Source organism: Pelobates fuscus, chromosome 13 (genome assembly GCF_036172605.1).
Source record: "Pelobates fuscus isolate aPelFus1 chromosome 13, aPelFus1.pri, whole genome shotgun sequence".
Taxonomy (NCBI): domain Eukaryota; kingdom Metazoa; phylum Chordata; class Amphibia; order Anura; family Pelobatidae; genus Pelobates; species Pelobates fuscus.
In genome coordinates this window covers 87943577-87960210 of record NC_086329.1, presented here as the reverse complement: position 1 = coordinate 87960210, position 16634 = coordinate 87943577, and the positions used below count along the sequence as shown (strand labels likewise).

Below are 16634 nucleotides of genomic sequence, written 5' to 3'. Positions count from 1 at the left end.
TAAGGCAGGATTGTAGTTCTTCAGAGAAGAATTGTCATGTCAACATTTTTCATGATCTATCGCCTGGTTCTCTGAACCACTATGACACAAATGTCTGCAAGCTTTCCATGTTCAAATCATAAGTTCCTTTAGGGTTCTATGTGCTCTCTTCATCATCAAAGACATCAATAAGAAAGACTTTTCTCTCTTCTTTGGGGTCATCCTAAGCTGCTTGCAGGACATGGCTTCCCCTGAACACAATCCTTTACAAAACTAAGCACTTTGTCCCTGGGCCGGTTGGGTCAGACAGCCTCAAGTGGCTTTACAAAGATCTTCATTTCTAGAGCCTTAACTATCTGAATTGTGCCTAATCTACTGTATGTAGGCTTGTATGATTTGTTTATTTATTACTGGCATTTATAAAGCGCCAACAGATTCCGCAGCGCTGTACAATAAGTGGAGGACTTACAATATACACAGACAAAATCAAAAGGTAGAGGGGGCCCTGCTTGTAAGCATTGTTCCAGTGTGGTTACCTGTAACTCAGTGCCATATTGCTCAAATTTTCCTTCTTTTAATCAGCAGTGTAATATGCACATTAGTAGATAAACTATAATCATTGTTACCTCTTTGAAGCATATGTAAATGTGGAGTGCTCCCTCGCCATCTCAGTGCAAATATTCGGAGGCCGAATCTCTCTAAAACCATGGGGATGCAGCTTGAGAAAAACACAATTTCCTGGGAACAGCATGAAATATGCTTATCAGGCTTAGTGAAAAGTCAGATATACGTATAATGACATCCAGTCAAGAAATAGAATTAACTCAGTATGGGTCTGTCTTCACTGGACGCAACTCCTGTTTTTTAAAACAGTGCTTTTTGTTTTAAAAATGCACGTAAACAGTTATGTCACAAGAAACAAATCTGTCTATAGTTGTAGCATTTTTCTTTTCTTTTTTTGTAGCATATAGTGAGTAGACTTTTTTGCATCTGATACAGTGATAGTAACTGCCCTATAATGGACAATGCAATAGCACTTTATAACACAGATATTATAAAACTAATTATTCTCTGTGCCACCATATTACCTAGCCCTGTGCAATTTAATTCAAAAAGAAATATTTAACATCAACAAGAAGTAGTGAACCCCTTCGCAAACTAAATTATATTCCTAATAATGTAAAAGAGATGTATAATCGAAGAAACATCATGGGGACTAAGTACAAACATTCTACATTGCTGATTAAAATTTTCAGGGCAAAATCAACAAAAATATTTTTATATTAGCCCCTTAATCCTCCAGGTGCTCCCTAGATTTTATAATTCCATCAAGAAATGTTTAATTTAATTTTACAAGTGACTTTGTTTTTCCTAAAAAACTAACAAACTACGAAAAACTATTTTACCTGCTTAGGACATGGCCCATCTTTCAACCAAATATTCCTTAAAAAGCTGGTTTTGTTTTTATTTTCCATCTCTAGCGCCACCATGTGTCATAAAGGAGAAATAGTGCACACGAAATGTTGACTATGAAGACCATTGCCCCTTTATATGACTCATAATAACATTCGTCATATATGATAATTAACGTTTAAGAGGAAATGTATTCAATGAAATGGAGTGAAATAGGCAATTGCCTCACATCTTTCCAAGGGTTATCTAATGGCAGCTTGCATGAATTGAATGGTTGTTTGTTACCCAGGCAAATCAGCATGAGCCTGTATATGCCGCTCATTACAATGTCATCACAGTATTTTTTAATTGCAGTTATAACTCAATATCAAAACAGCTGTGCATACATCTAAATCACTGGGGTGGATTGTATTGTCATAACAATGTTGTCATTTAAGACCCTTAATATTCTAGTAATGGCACACTCAATTATTGACAACAATGCTCCAGACAGCTGCAGAGGAGAAACAAGTGTGACATGTTGACACAGGGTCCTTATGGAATGTCATTGGTCCTCAATAAAGGGTTAATGTGATGAACTCCAGGGTCAGTCTTTTTTAACCACCCACATCTCAAATCAATGAAGTCGTGCTTTAAAACTTACAGTATGAATCTTTACAAGCATATCAGCCATTACCAACAATTATAATACTTTTAAAATCATTTCACACTGTCATACACGGTGCTCTAGTAGTGTATTACAATGTTATATAGAGACATAATGTTATACTACATGACTCTACAATACATTCAATGCGTTAGAAACAATATGGTTTGTTTTTTGTCATTACAAAGGGTTTGTTAAACCCTGATCTTGAAGGGTTGAACTCAATCTAATACAATGTTATATTGCGAAATGTGTCTATTGATGAATTGTAAGACTGATGTATTGATGCCACGTGACACTGATTTATTGATACATTGTCACAGTTCGCTATATTAAAACATGGTAACGTTCTAATATATTGATTCAATTTGACACAAAAACAAACTGACACTCAATTCCCAATGCAGGCACTATTAGTCTTTCAGTAAATTGTGGCCTAAAGTGTTTTGGCTTAACCTCTTGTGTGCCTGTCAGATAGTGTGTTATAGTTTGTGAATCTTTCTGAATATATATTTGATCAGCGAAAGTCAATGTGGCTTTTGTGTGTGTATTATATATGTGTATGTGTATCAGCAGTAATTTTAAGTATACAGAGTCAAAACACAATTTAGTAGCACATTTTCTCCAGGCAGCAGTTAAGGTAATACATTCAGATTTGGCAAGGTGTCCATCTGTTGGTTTTTGAGACGGGGTCACAATGTCATGTATAGGCAGACGTTATTAAGCAAGTGCCACAAAATTGCTTTGGGAACGGGATAAACTAAATGTGTTGTACAAAGGTTATGGTTTTCAATTCTCAGGGCTTATCTATGGTCTGCAGAAAAAGGCCTGCCTGGGGACAGTGATTATTTATATACAGCGTACTGATACACACCACAGAGATGTGGGCAGCATTACTAAATCAGAGGCTTCCCATATTCCTGCATATGCATTGGACAGTGTGTGTGTCATATTGCTGTGCAGCTAGATTGATAGTTTTGGTTTGTGGTAGATGACATAATTCAATAAATAGCTGGAGACTAACATGACAAATGTTCGGGGAAGCTGCCTTGATGTTTAATTAGTAGAAGTTACAAGAGCGTACCATATACATCTATGATCTCCATTCTTTTTGTGGCGTGTGTCAGATGCATGTTTGTCAAATGCAATAAGTAAGACACGTGAAGACTCTCCTTAATTTTTCATCACTGACCCCCCCTATAGGTAATAAGCATCCTTTGTTACTCCATACATAAATCCTTTTATCACTAGCCAAACAATGCCTACCATGGTACTGTGATAGTGTAACTTACTGACACACAATTACACACTGAATGGCACAATAACACAAAGCATTCACTTATATGAAGAGCCCAATATGTATAGATCATAGGGCAAAGTGCTAAATGTGGAGCATACAGCAAGCACTCTATATTTGTTTCCTTGGCAATTGCCAAGGATTTCTCTTCATAAATATGTTTCATTGTTAAGACATTATTGTTGGGTATATCTCTATGAAGTTTCATAAAGTAACATTCTATTTTCTACATTTCAGATGAACCGGCCAATTCAGGTGAAACCAGCAGATAGTGAAAGCAGAGGAGGTAAAAATATTGAGCTTTTAAACCTGATGTCCAGAATCAATCATATATATATCTTGTTAGACCTCATTGAACACCAACTGCCCCCGACCCCCCCTTCCCCCCCCACACACACTCCTTACCTATACCCCTCTCCCGAACACATACGTTTCCAATTCCCCAGTACCTCTTTCCCACACCCCATTCATATGCCTCTCCCCAGCAGCCCATTCTGTAGTACCCCACCCCTGCACCTGTTATTACACACCATATCTCTACCCTCCCATTTACCCATCTTTGTTCATCTAATAACAACCCATTACAGAACACTCTACTTCATCTCAGCATTCTTTAATTAACATCGTATTTTTCCACTTTTGCACTTTTGCAAAGCAACCCACCTCTACTCCTAACCACAGCACCCTATCTCGATAGTTCTCTCTAGCGCCCAATACTTGTGCATCTTCCCAGAACCCCAACACCTGCACCTCTCCCTAGAACCTCTGCCTTTTTCCAATGCCCATTCTCGACACCCACCTATCCAAATATTTCTCATGCATTTACACTCCACTTGTCCCACAATCGCATGCTTCTAATATCTTCCTTTTCCTCCAATTGCTTTTCATTAAATGCCTGCCTGGCACACAGAGGACCGCAAACTTTTTGTGGGTATGCTTGGAAAGCAACAAACAGATGAGGATGTTCGGAGGATGTTTGAACCCTTTGGAAATATTGATGAGTGTACTGTTCTGCGGGGGCCGGATGGAACCAGCAAAGGTATGTTTAGGACATACTCTGTGACATTCTGTCAATATATTAGCTATATAAAGGGATAATGTTGAAATTTAAGGAGTCCTATTTATTACTAACCACAATCAATAGAACATGTGATGCCATGGCATGGATGAATCCTACAACCCTACTAGCCCCCCAAATTCCCTATAGCATTTATAAAAAAAAAATCTTTATGTGTAAGGTTTTGTACATAGTTACATACTAATCAAGGTTGAAAAAAAGACTAACGTCCACCAAGTTCAGCCTTTAAAACTATTCCTCTTTGCTGTTGATCCAAAACAAGGCAAAAAAAACCAAAAACATTTATAGCCATTTCTAATTATGCCTCTAAAAAATAACAAATATCCTACCTGTCTCCATAGTGGCAATCACATTTCTCTTTGGATCAGCAACCTGATCCATACATATTAATTATATTGTTGAATATTCTGTTTATACAGAAAAGACATCCAAGCCTTTTTTTTTTTTTTTTTTAAAGATCTCTAGAATCTGATAACACAACCTCTTTAGGCAGATAATTCCACATGTTTGTTGTTCTTACTGTAAAGAACCCTTTCCTCTGTTGTAAACAAAAGCAAATTTCTTCCAGTCTCAGTGAGTGACCATGTATCTGTTGTATATACCTAGTACTAAAGAGGTTAGCCGTTTGTACTGACCCTGTATTTATTTGTATAGTGCTATCATATCCCCTCTGAGGTGCCTTTTTTCTAAAGAAAACAAATGTAGCTTTTCTAGCCTTACCACGTAACTAATGTTTTCCACCCCCTTTACTAATTTGTAGTTCACCTCTGCATTGTTTTCTAGTTCTGCACTATTCTTCTTTAATACTGGTGCCAAAACTGCCAAAATTATATTCATATCCCTTTTTATACATGACAGCACCTTTCTAGCTTTTGCAGTGGCAAACTGGCAAGTTCTTTTCATTTTAAGTTATCTCTAACTCAATTCCATTTAATGTAACAGTGGCTGGTGGGTTTCTTATTCCAAAATGCATGACTTTGCATGTATTATTGAATATTGAGTCAGGAAGCCACACTCCTTGACATGATAGAGAAAACGCCTTCAGATAGTTGGTTCAGCTTCTACTGGACCTTATTAGTGAGTTCCTATTCCACTTACACCTCAGCATAATACCACCCACAAGGGCAGTCTAACACCAAAACGGCAGACCCCACCATACAAGAGATACAGTCAGAGATACTGCAATCTCAAATAATCCAAAGTAATATCATGGCCAGTATTCCATGCAGACATAGCCAATCTTATTTCTCTAATTTCTCTAATCAACCACATAGTGAAACATACATAACAGTTAAATACAGCAACAGATTGTATCTCTTTGGTGTGGTTTCTTTATGTTGTACAGTAACGTGACGCTGTTTGTGAGTGTATTGCGGTGCTGTGTAGTGATGTGATTTCTCCCTCTCTCAAGGCTGTGCATTTGTGAAGTTTCAGACACACACAGAGGCTCAGGCAGCGATTAACACACTGCATGGGAGCAGAACTCTTCCGGTAAGAGGACACATGTACTTGTTTCGTGATGTGTACATACCATTGTGTTCATTCATATACATTCACCATGTAAGTGCAAAACTGTCAAGGTTTTCCAGATCCCAATATATTGTACTTGAAGGAAATGACTAATCAAACGTTACACATCTCAGTGTCTCATATTCATGGTGACTATACCAACCCTTAAATAATGAATCCTTTTGGAAGATAAATACTGTGGAACAACAAAACTGAATGAGTCCTGCAGTATTCATTTTCATAAAAGCATCTGGATAATAGGAAAATGAGCTTGCTGTACATATTGGGGTTTACCAAACAATGACTTGTACTGAGCTAACAATTTAATTGGAAAATACAGGAGGAAAGTGTTAATTCATAAGGATTTTGACTATTATAGTCTTAATTTTGGTAATCACAGTTATTCGCTAAAGTGAAAAATCTAAATGAATTTAAAAATTAAATCCAAAATAGCTGAAATTAGATAGCTGACTTAGAGCAGTGTTCCTGTTTGGCAATTTATTTTCTTGAATTTGAAATTCACTTTAGTAAATGATCCTGTCAGTTTTCAATTAACTACAAGTCTGTGTTTAGTGAAAAAGCTCATTTATGTTAACATTTGTAATGCTGCTTGGAACATATATTCTGTGTAGCATTGCATGGTGAGTGTATGCTGTGTAACATTACATTGTGTGTCTATACTATAGTACAGGGATAGGCAACTTTTGGCGCTCCAGATGTTGTGGACTACACCCCCCATAATGCTCTTACACCCATACTGCTGGCAAAGCATCATGGGAGGTGTAGTACAAAACATCTGGAGTTCCGAAGGTTGCCTATGCCTGCTAAAGTATATCCAGGGCTCAAAATTTGATTGCTATGAACAAGTCAGGGCTAAATGTTACTCACCTCTGCAAACCTCCCCCTACAGCAGTGATGGCTAACCTTGGCACCATAAATAGTTTCTGGACTACATTTCCCATGATGCTCAGCTAGCCTTTAGAATCTAAAAGCTAGCTGAGCATCATGGGAAATGTAGTCCAGAAATAATTTATGGTGTCAAGGTTAGCCATCACTGCCCTACAGACATCATATAGCCATCCTATAGCTGCTGCTTTTAGAGAATAATTGGTGGTAGTTGGGGTCCACTTACAATGGTTGTATTTCCGTTTACCTGGACTTAATTTCAATTTCTAATATCTAAAGTGGTAGTGTAAATTTTGAGCCCTGTTATTGTTTATTATTGCAGTGCAATACCTCTGTATCTTTAAATGTAAATGCTCTCTGAATACAAAAACAATGTACTGGTAAATTTTTTTAAAGTGCATACTTTTACATGGTGTGTATACAATGTATAATATTATATGTATGATGTGCAATAGTTCATGGTTATTATTATTATTGTATTATTTATATAGCACCATCAGATTCTGTAGCTCTGTACAATGAGTGGACTAACAGATATGTAATTGTAACCAGACAACTGGAAGTACAGGAACAGAGAGGTGGAGGGCTCTGCTCCATGAGCTTGCATTCTAGAGGGAGTGGGGTATAGTGACACATAGGGTAAAAGTAGGGGTACAAAGTAGGTTGTTAGAAAAGTATTCACCGAGGACTTAGTAGGTAATTTTGACAGTTGCAGGAGAGGAGTCATGAGGGTTGGGGGATAAAAACAGTTTAATTGATATGCTTTCTTGAAGAAGTGAGTTTTCAATGATTTTTTGAATGAGTGGAGACTGGGTGAAAGTCTTACGGAGAAGGGAAGGGAATTCCACAGAAGAGGTGCAGCCCTGGAGAAATTAGAGGTGGGAGTACGGACAGAGGATATACGTAGGTCTTTGGCAGAGCGTAGGGGCCTCGACACGACATACTTGTGTATTAGGGAGGATAGGTATGTTGGAGCAACATCATGTAGGGACTTGTAAGCGAGCACTAGAATTTTAAATTGAGCCCTATATCTAACTGGAAGCCGATGCAGGAACTGATAGAGCAGGGAGGCGTGGGAGGTGCGAGCGGACAGGAAAATGAGCCTCGCCGCCACGTTCATTATAGATTGCAGCGGTGCAATCTGGGAACACATAAGACCACTGAGAAGGGGATTGCAGCAGTCAAGGCGAGAGAGAACAACAGCATGGACCAGCACCTTAGCCGCATCTGGCTTTAAATAGGGGCGGTTGCGCGCTATGTTTTTGAGATGGAAGCGACAGGATTTGGCGATTGATTGGACGTGAGGGGTGAAGGAGAGGTTGGAGTCAAAAAGAACACCCAGGCAGCGAGCCTGCAAGGTAGAGGTGATGGTAGCGCTGTTGACTTGGAGGGAGACAGACACGGGAGTGGTAACACTTGAGGGAGGAAATACCAGAAGTTCTATTTTGGACAGCTTAAGGAAGTGAGCAGCCATCCAGTTGCAAATCACAGAGAGGCATTCAGAGACACTAGTCAAGATGGGCGGAGAGAGATCAGGAGAGGACAGGTAGATTTGCGTGTCATTTGCATAGAAATGATAACGGAAGCCAGAGGAGCTGATGAGTTTACCAAGGGAGGAAGTATTGATAGAGAACAGTAGACCAAGAACAGAACGTTGGGGGACGCGGACAGAGAGTGGTTGGGGGGAAGAGGCAGAGTCAGAGAAAGTAACACTGAAAGAGCGCTGGATTATTTAGGAGGAGCACCAGGAGAAAGCAGTATCTCATAGACCAAAATTATGAAGAATGCGGAGAAGCTGTTGATGATCAACAGTGTCAAAGGCAGCAGAAAGATCAAGGAGAAATAGAGTAATGGCCGCGAGATTTAGCAGCAATTAAATAGTTGGATACTTTGGTCAAAGCCATTTCGATAGAATGACCAGCGCAGAATCCAGACTGCAGGGGGTCAAGCAGAGAGTTGGGTTCGAGAAAGTCAGTTTGGTGTACACAACTCTCTCAAGGATCTTGGAGGCAAATGGTAGTAGCGGGATAGGGCGGTAGTTGGATGGGGAGTTGGGGTAAAGGCTGGGCTTTTTCAGAATTGGGGTTACAGTTGCATGTTTGAAGGGTGAGGGAAATGTGCCAGAGGAAAGGGAGAGATTTAAAATTTTAGTGAGAGGAAGAGCAAGAGAGGGAGATTACAGAGGGAATGTGCAGATGAGATATGAGGGAATAGGATCGAGGGAACAGGTGGTAGGGCAGGAGGACCGGAGCAGAGCAGAAACCTCTTCTGCTGTAGCAGGTGTGAATGAGTGTAGAATGGTGGAGGCAGTGGGGTTGAGTGATGTATTGGTAGGGGAAGGAGAGAAATTAGAGACCTCTTCTCTGATTGTAGAGATCTTCTCAGTGAAGTGAGATGCAAAGTTTGTGGTGGACAAGGTGGTAGAAGGAGGGGGAGTAAAAGGGCGAAGAAGAGCATCAAAAGTGTGAAATAGGTGTTTGGGTTGATGGGACAGTATAATTATGAGGGTGTTTGTCAGACCTTCCGGCATTCGCTAACCGTGGACTTCCGGGTTCTCGGAGCGCGGCCACTCCCCCTCCTATGACGCGGTCGTTCCCAGGATTCATAGAGGGACCGCGTCAACACCACAGTGCTGGATCAACTCGAAAGCTCCCGCGAACTTCAAACTGAATTATTACTACTACTGTGTATCGGACCCGGACTGTTCAATCGTTGACCCTCCTTCTCCTCTCCTACGACCTCGGACTGTTTTTGGATATTCTCTTGCCTGCTGCAACCTCGATTCTCTGTGGAATCTCTATCACCAATTTGGATTATCGCTCCTTCATAAGCTAAGTAAACCAGATTGGCTCAAGCTTGTTATATATCCATCCTAATTCTAAGTGGTTCGCTATCTGCTCCACCTAAACTCCTAACCTTGTTTCAACAACTACTAATTAATCATCTGCATCCTAATTTGGAACTTCTCGCTGGTTGTGTTAAATTTGCCTTATCTTAAAACAACTTCAACTCCGCTGCTGTTTATAACCTGCCAGGAATTAAAGAGACAGTTCAAATTGATTATCTTTTTTATTTAAAAGCAATAAACAATATCAGTTTCAGAAATCTGCAGTTGTTTCCATCTTGTCAACAATTGAGCATTACAGATTGATCCAGCCTAATTAATGGATACAGCAGATCTCACTTCTGAAATCACCAGATTAAACCAAAGAGTGGATACGCTTACTCAAGGCATGCAAGATCTACAGATCACCAATGAAAGAATCCTTACTTATGTAAGGGACTTGCAAACACATACTCCTCATACAGTTACACACTCGGCTAGTGACCCTGCTGTCTCCAACCCCGAAAAATTCTCTGGAGACAGGTCCCAATACCGAGAGTTTATCAATTCTTGCAAGTTGTTGATTGCATTAAAACCTCGATCATATCCCACTGAAAGATCTAAAGTGTGTTCTGTTATTTCATTTTTGAGAGGTGAACCCATGGCCTGGGCTCATTCCTTTCTTGAGAATGATGATCCCATATTGGATTCTCTGGATGAATTCTTTGAAGCCATGTCTCTTCTTTACGAAGACCCAAACAAACAAGCGACTGCAGATTTAACCATTAGAACACTGCAGCAAAGAAACAGGCCTGTCGAAGATTACATTGCTGAATTCAAACGATGGGCACCAGAAACTCAGTGGAATGACATAACTCTACGTAACCAGTTCCGTATTGGATTATCTGAAGCTGTCAAGGATGAGCTCTCCAGAACTGAACTACCTACTACACTGAATACACTTATCCAACTGTCAATCAGCATTGACAGAAGACTTAGGGAAAGAAAAGCTGAGAAATCACTCACTAGCTCCCTATGGAAAAAACCCTTCACCTCTTCAAAGGCACCGGAGAAACCTATAACTCCCGCTGAACCTATGGAAATAGGGGTTGTGAGAAGTCCTCTTACTCCAGAAGAGAGAACCAGAAGAAGACAAATGAACCTCTGCATGTACTGTGCTTCACAAGAACATGTGGTCCCAGACTGTCCCCTATTGAAACGTCCCCGAGGTGGTAAGCATGGTTCCACCACAATTGTTATGAGTGTGCTTCCCTCTAAACCAATCTCTCATTTCTCCTCTGTTTCTCTCATATTACAGTGGGACAAAGAAAGAATTACGACTGAGGCCATTATTGATTCCGGTGCTAATGGGGTGTTCCTGGACTCATCCTTTGTTACAAAAAATAAAATTCCTTGTGTTCAAAAACGTAATTCCGTCTCTGTCAGAGTTATTGATGGCTCCTTAATCTCCTCGGGGCCCATTCGCCTTGAAACTGTCCCTTTAAGGACTACTACTAATTATATCCATTCTGAATTTCTTGTTTTTGATGTCATAAATTCTCCTCTTTATCCAATAATATTAGGAATAGACTGGTTACGGACTCACAACCCACATATTACATGGGCTCCCTTCTCTATCACCTTTAACTCTGCATATTGTAAGGGAACATGTCTACAACACATCCCCATTTTGCAAGTTACTGGGGAATCCACTATACCTTCCAGCTATTCGGAGTTCGCTGATGTGTTCAGTAAAAAGGAAGCAGAGACACTTCCTCCTCATCGACCCTATGATTGTCCGATTGACCTTGTTCCTGGTGCTCCTATCCCTTTTGGACATATTTATCCTCTCTCTGAATCAGAGTTAAAAACCCTCAAGGAATACCTGGATGAAAACCTCCGTAAGGGGTTCATTAGACCTTCCTGTTCACCAGCCGCTTCCAGCATGTTTTTTGTAAGAAACAAGGACCAGACTATACGGCCAATCATCGATTACAGGTCTTTAAATAAAATAACTATCAAGAATCGTTACCCTCTTCCCCTGATCAATGAGTTGATTGAAAGACTAAGAACAGCTACCATCTACACTAAACTTGACCTTCGTGGGGCATATAACCTTGTTAGAATCAAGGCCAATGATGAATGGAAAACGGCGTTCAGGACCCGATATGGTCTTTACGAATATCTTGTCATGCCCTTCGGCCTCTGTAACGCCCCTGCAACCTTTCAGCATTTCATTAACGATATCTTCCGAGATCTCCTAGACGTTTGTGTCATCATTTACTTAGATGATATTCTCATCTACTCCAACAACCTTGAAGAACACAGAAAACACGTGAGATGGGTACTATCCAGATTAAGAACACACAAATTATACGCAAAACCAGAAAAATGTATATTTGAAGTCAATGAAATCACCTTTTTGGGATACGTTATCTCCCCTCATTCAATAAGTATGGATACCTCCAAAATAGATTGCATTGTCAACTGGTCTACTCCTACTAATACTAAAGACTTACAACGTTTTCTGGGGTTTGCCAACTTCTATAGGAAGTTCATTAAAAACTACTCCAATGTTGCTCATCCCCTCAACCTGCTCAATAGCAGTAAACGGTCCTTTGTTTGGAACGATAAGGCTCAAGCAGCCTTTGATGAATTAAAACGGAGATTCACAAGTGCTCCCATTCTCCAACTACCTAATCCTGCTTTTCTCTACGTCATGGAAACAGATGCTTCTGACACAGCTATCGGGGCTGTCCTCTCTCAACACCAAACGCCTCAAGATCCTCTCCATCCAGTAGCTTTTTTTTCACGATCTATGTCTCCTGCTGAACGAAATTATCCTGTAGGAGAAAAAGAATTATTAAGTATTAAAGCTGCATTCGAAAACTGGCGTCACATACTTGAAGACACACGCACTCCTGTAATTGTTTATACAGACCACAGGAACCTTGAATACCTTCATTCCAACAAAACACTCTCTGCCAGACAAGTACGCTGGAATCTTTTCTTTTCCCGTTTCAATTTTCAAATCATCTACAGACCTGGATCCAGAAACAAAAAGGCAGATGCCCTGTCCAGAATTCACCAAGATCTTCCTGTAAACGAAACTCAACCACCTAAAATCATAGGTATTATTTCGTCATTAATAGATGATATTAAACATCTTAAGGAAGAAGATCTTGAACTTCCCAAACAAAGCAATCTATCAAAAAAGGACGGTATCTACTACTTCAAAGACAGGTTATACATTCCTCCCTTGCTTAGGAATAAAATACTCTCTTTGATTCATGATTCCCCTCTGGCTGGTCATCCTGGTACAAGGAAAACACTGGAGCTGTCTAAAAGATATTACTGGTGGCCTCGCCAGGACAGAACCATAGAATCTTATGTCAAAAACTGCCCAACCTGTCTGAGATCAAAATCTGACCATCATCCACCATTCGGTCAATTATTAAGCCTACCTGTTCCAGAAAGACCTTGGCAGTCCATCTCAATGGACTTCTTGGTAGAACTCCCTCCTTCGCAACATCATACCACCATTCTGGTAGTGGTAGACCGTTTCACCAAGATGTCCCATTTTATTCCTTTGAAGAAATTACCCTCTTCATCTGAACTTGCAAAAATATTCATCAATAACATCGTGAAACTCCATGGTCTTCCTGAAGAAATCATATCAGACAGAGGAACACAATTCACCTCCAAATTCTGGAATGAGATGTGTTCCTCCCTCAATATTCAACGTAAATTGTCTTCAGCCTATCATCCCCAAACCAACGGACAAACAGAGAGAGTTAATCAATGTGTTGAACAATACTTGCGGTGTTATTGCTCTCACTTACAGGATGATTGGATCACGTGGTTACCAATGGCAGAGTTCTCATACAACAACTCGGTACACGCTAGTAGCAAAATGACTCCATTCTTCTCAAATTTTGGATTCCATCCCTCTTCTTTTCCTGATCAAGGACTTCCTTCTTCTAATCCATACGTCTCCAACCATAACTCTTTCATGTCTGCCCTCTTCCTCAGGTTACGTGATAACCTTAAAAATGCATCATCTGCTCAGAAAAAGTTTTTCGATACTGGTAGACGACCTTCTCCTACTTACAAGGTTGGTGATCTAGTATGGCTCTCTTCAAAAAACATTGTCACCAACCGTCCCTCAAAGAAACTGAGTTCACTCTTCCTTGGCCCTTTTCGTATATTATCGCTTATCAACGAAAACGTGGTCAGATTGAAACTTCCACCTACCATGAAACTACATCCAGTCTTCCATGTGTCATTGCTTAAACCACACCACTCCGACCCTTTCCTGAGGGATGTTCTTACCACTCCTGATCCCATTCTGGTACAAGGTGAAGAGGAATACGAGGTCCAGAGGATTCTAGATTCACGAATCCATCGTGGTTCCTTACAGTATCTTGTCCGGTGGAAGGGCTACGGAGTTGACGAAGATTCATGGGTATCGTCCTCCGCGGTGCATGCTCGTCGACTTGTCAATGCGTACCATGCTCGCTACCCGTCCAGACCTCGTTGACAGCATCCGGTGGCTGCTTCTTATGAGGGGGGTTCTGTCAGACCTTCCGGCATTCGCTAACCGTGGACTTCCGGGTTCTCGGAGCGCGGCCACTCCCCCTCCTATGACGCGGTCGTTCCCAGGATTCATAGAGGGACCGCGTCAACACCACAGTGCTGGATCAACTCGAAAGCTCCCGCGAACTTCAAACTGAATTATTACTACTACTGTGTATCGGACCCGGACTGTTTAATCGTTGACCCTCCTTCTCCTCTCCTACGACCTCGGACTGTTTTTGGATATTCTCTTGCCTGCTGCAACCTCGATTCTCTGTGGAATCTCTATCACCAATTTGGATTATCGCTCCTTCATAAGCTAAGTAAACCAGATTGGCTCAAGCTTGTTATATATCCATCCTAATTCTAAGTGGTTCGCTATCTGCTCCACCTAAACTCCTAACCTTGTTTCAACAACTACTAATTAATCATCTGCATCCTAATTTGGAACTTCTCGCTGGTTGTGTTAAATTTGCCTTATCTTAAAACAACTTCAACTCCGCTGCTGTTTATAACCTGCCAGGAATTAAAGAGACAGTTCAAATTGATTATCTTTTTTATTTAAAAGCAATAAACAATATCAGTTTCAGAAATCTGCAGTTGTTTCCATCTTGTCAACAATTGAGCATTACAGTGTTAAAGTATAAATTTATTGTGGAGGAAGTCAGATGCAAAGTGAGACTTTCTCCAGCAGCGTTCAGCAGTTCTAGAATATTTTTGGAGGTAACGGGTCAGCTTGGTGTGCCAGGGTTGTAATTGGGGGCCGCTTGCTGCGTTTAATTGGAGGAGGTGCCATGATGTTGAGTTCAGAGGATCAAGGCAGTTGAGGTTACTGCAAGATTGGAGAGTCGAGGGTGGTGAAATTTGGGTACGGGGTATGCTGATGTCAAATGTTAGCAGATGGTGGTCAGACAAAGGAAATGGAACAGTGGAGAGATTAGAGGTGGTGCAGAGATTGGTAAAGATGAGGTCGAAAGTGTTTCCTGCTGTATGAGTTACTGAAGTAGACAACTGCGTGAGGCCAAAGGAGGAGGTTACAGAGAGCAGACAGGAGGCATCTGGGCAGTTGAGGTTGTTGATTGGGATGTTAAAGTCCCCAAGTATGAGGGAGGGAGTGCTAGAGGAGAGAAAGTGAGGTAGCCAAGAAGAAAAGTGTTCAATGAATAGCCTGGAGTGACTGGAGGGGGGGGGGGGGGGGGGGGATAGATGATGGCAATTCTTAAAGGAGTGGGTTTAAAAAGGCAGACAGTGTGAACTCCAAAGGAAGGAAAGGAAAGGGCAGGGGCAGGGAGGATAGGTTGAAAGGTACATTGAGGGGAGAGAAAGATGCCTACATCGCCTCCTTTACAGTCGAGTCTGGGTGTGTGGGAGAATTGTAATCCACCGAAACATAAAGAAGTGGGAGTAGTGGGATCAGAGGGGGACAGCCAAGTCTCAGTGAGTGCCAGTATTGTGAGTGAGTTAGAGATGACAAGGTTGTGTATAGCTGTTGATTTAGTATTACTACAGATTGAATGGGCGTTCCAGAGTGCACACTGAATGTTGGTAAAGGAGGATAAACTGCAGGGTATGTGGATGAGGTTTTGGGGTTTCTGGTTTTCTTAGTGTGAGCAGATGAGGTGAAGGGCCCTGAGTTGGGTGAGACATCACCAGCTGCTAGAATGTTTATAGTTAATAATCCTATATGTAGTATACATACCTCAAAATAGTACACTGTGAATACTACATGAGTATTTTTCATGTGTCTATAAAGATGTTTATTCACTTAATAGGGAATTGTTAGTCACATAACAGGAAGATAGAGAATTGTAGACCAAAAATTAGAAACATGCTCAATGTATGTATATGCAGTATGATTTTGAGTATGGTTTTCACTGTGTATACGGTGACACATTTTGATTGCAAGCTTGCAGGCTTGACATTTTGAAAATTCAATGTATTCCTTTGTTTTTGTATATCACACAAACAGTGTTATTTACGAAATGTTGTACTAGCCCCAAATTGCTACCATACCAGAATATTTGGTTGATATGGTCAAAGAGATTTAAAAAAAAAAATCAGTAAACACAAGTTGGTCTTTTTGCACCACATTTTCAATGGCAATCTGGTAACAGTTTAGTTCTGGTGTGAAATAATTAACTTTATATGCGGTAATCAAACTGTCACCACAGTAGTTTGTTCAATACACTGATTTTAAGGCAGGAAAATTAATGGTGTATAGACTTGCACAATTAGTACCAAGAGGACTGGTATTGTGACATGCCACACATGATATGCCATGCTATGTGTTCTGTGTATTTACACGCGCTGCACATAACGTGTAAATTCTCATAATTTATTTATAATGCATAGTGTCATAGTGTTATTTATAATGCATTTAATATCACATCTGGTATGTTATATGGAA

General features: G+C 40.5%; 1 protein-coding gene across 2 annotated transcripts in view; it reads left to right on the top strand.

Moving 5' to 3' along the window:
• CELF3 (CUGBP Elav-like family member 3) overlaps positions 1-16634 on the top strand; it is a 70495-nt gene that overhangs the window by 30058 nt on the left and 23803 nt on the right. For both annotated transcript variants that reach the window (XM_063439774.1, XM_063439773.1), the window contains exons 3-5: positions 3573-3621; positions 4246-4374; positions 5825-5904. In XM_063439774.1, coding sequence (XP_063295844.1) covers positions 3573-3621; positions 4246-4374; positions 5825-5904 — 258 coding nt within the window. The remainder of the gene's footprint in view (positions 1-3572; positions 3622-4245; positions 4375-5824; positions 5905-16634) is intronic.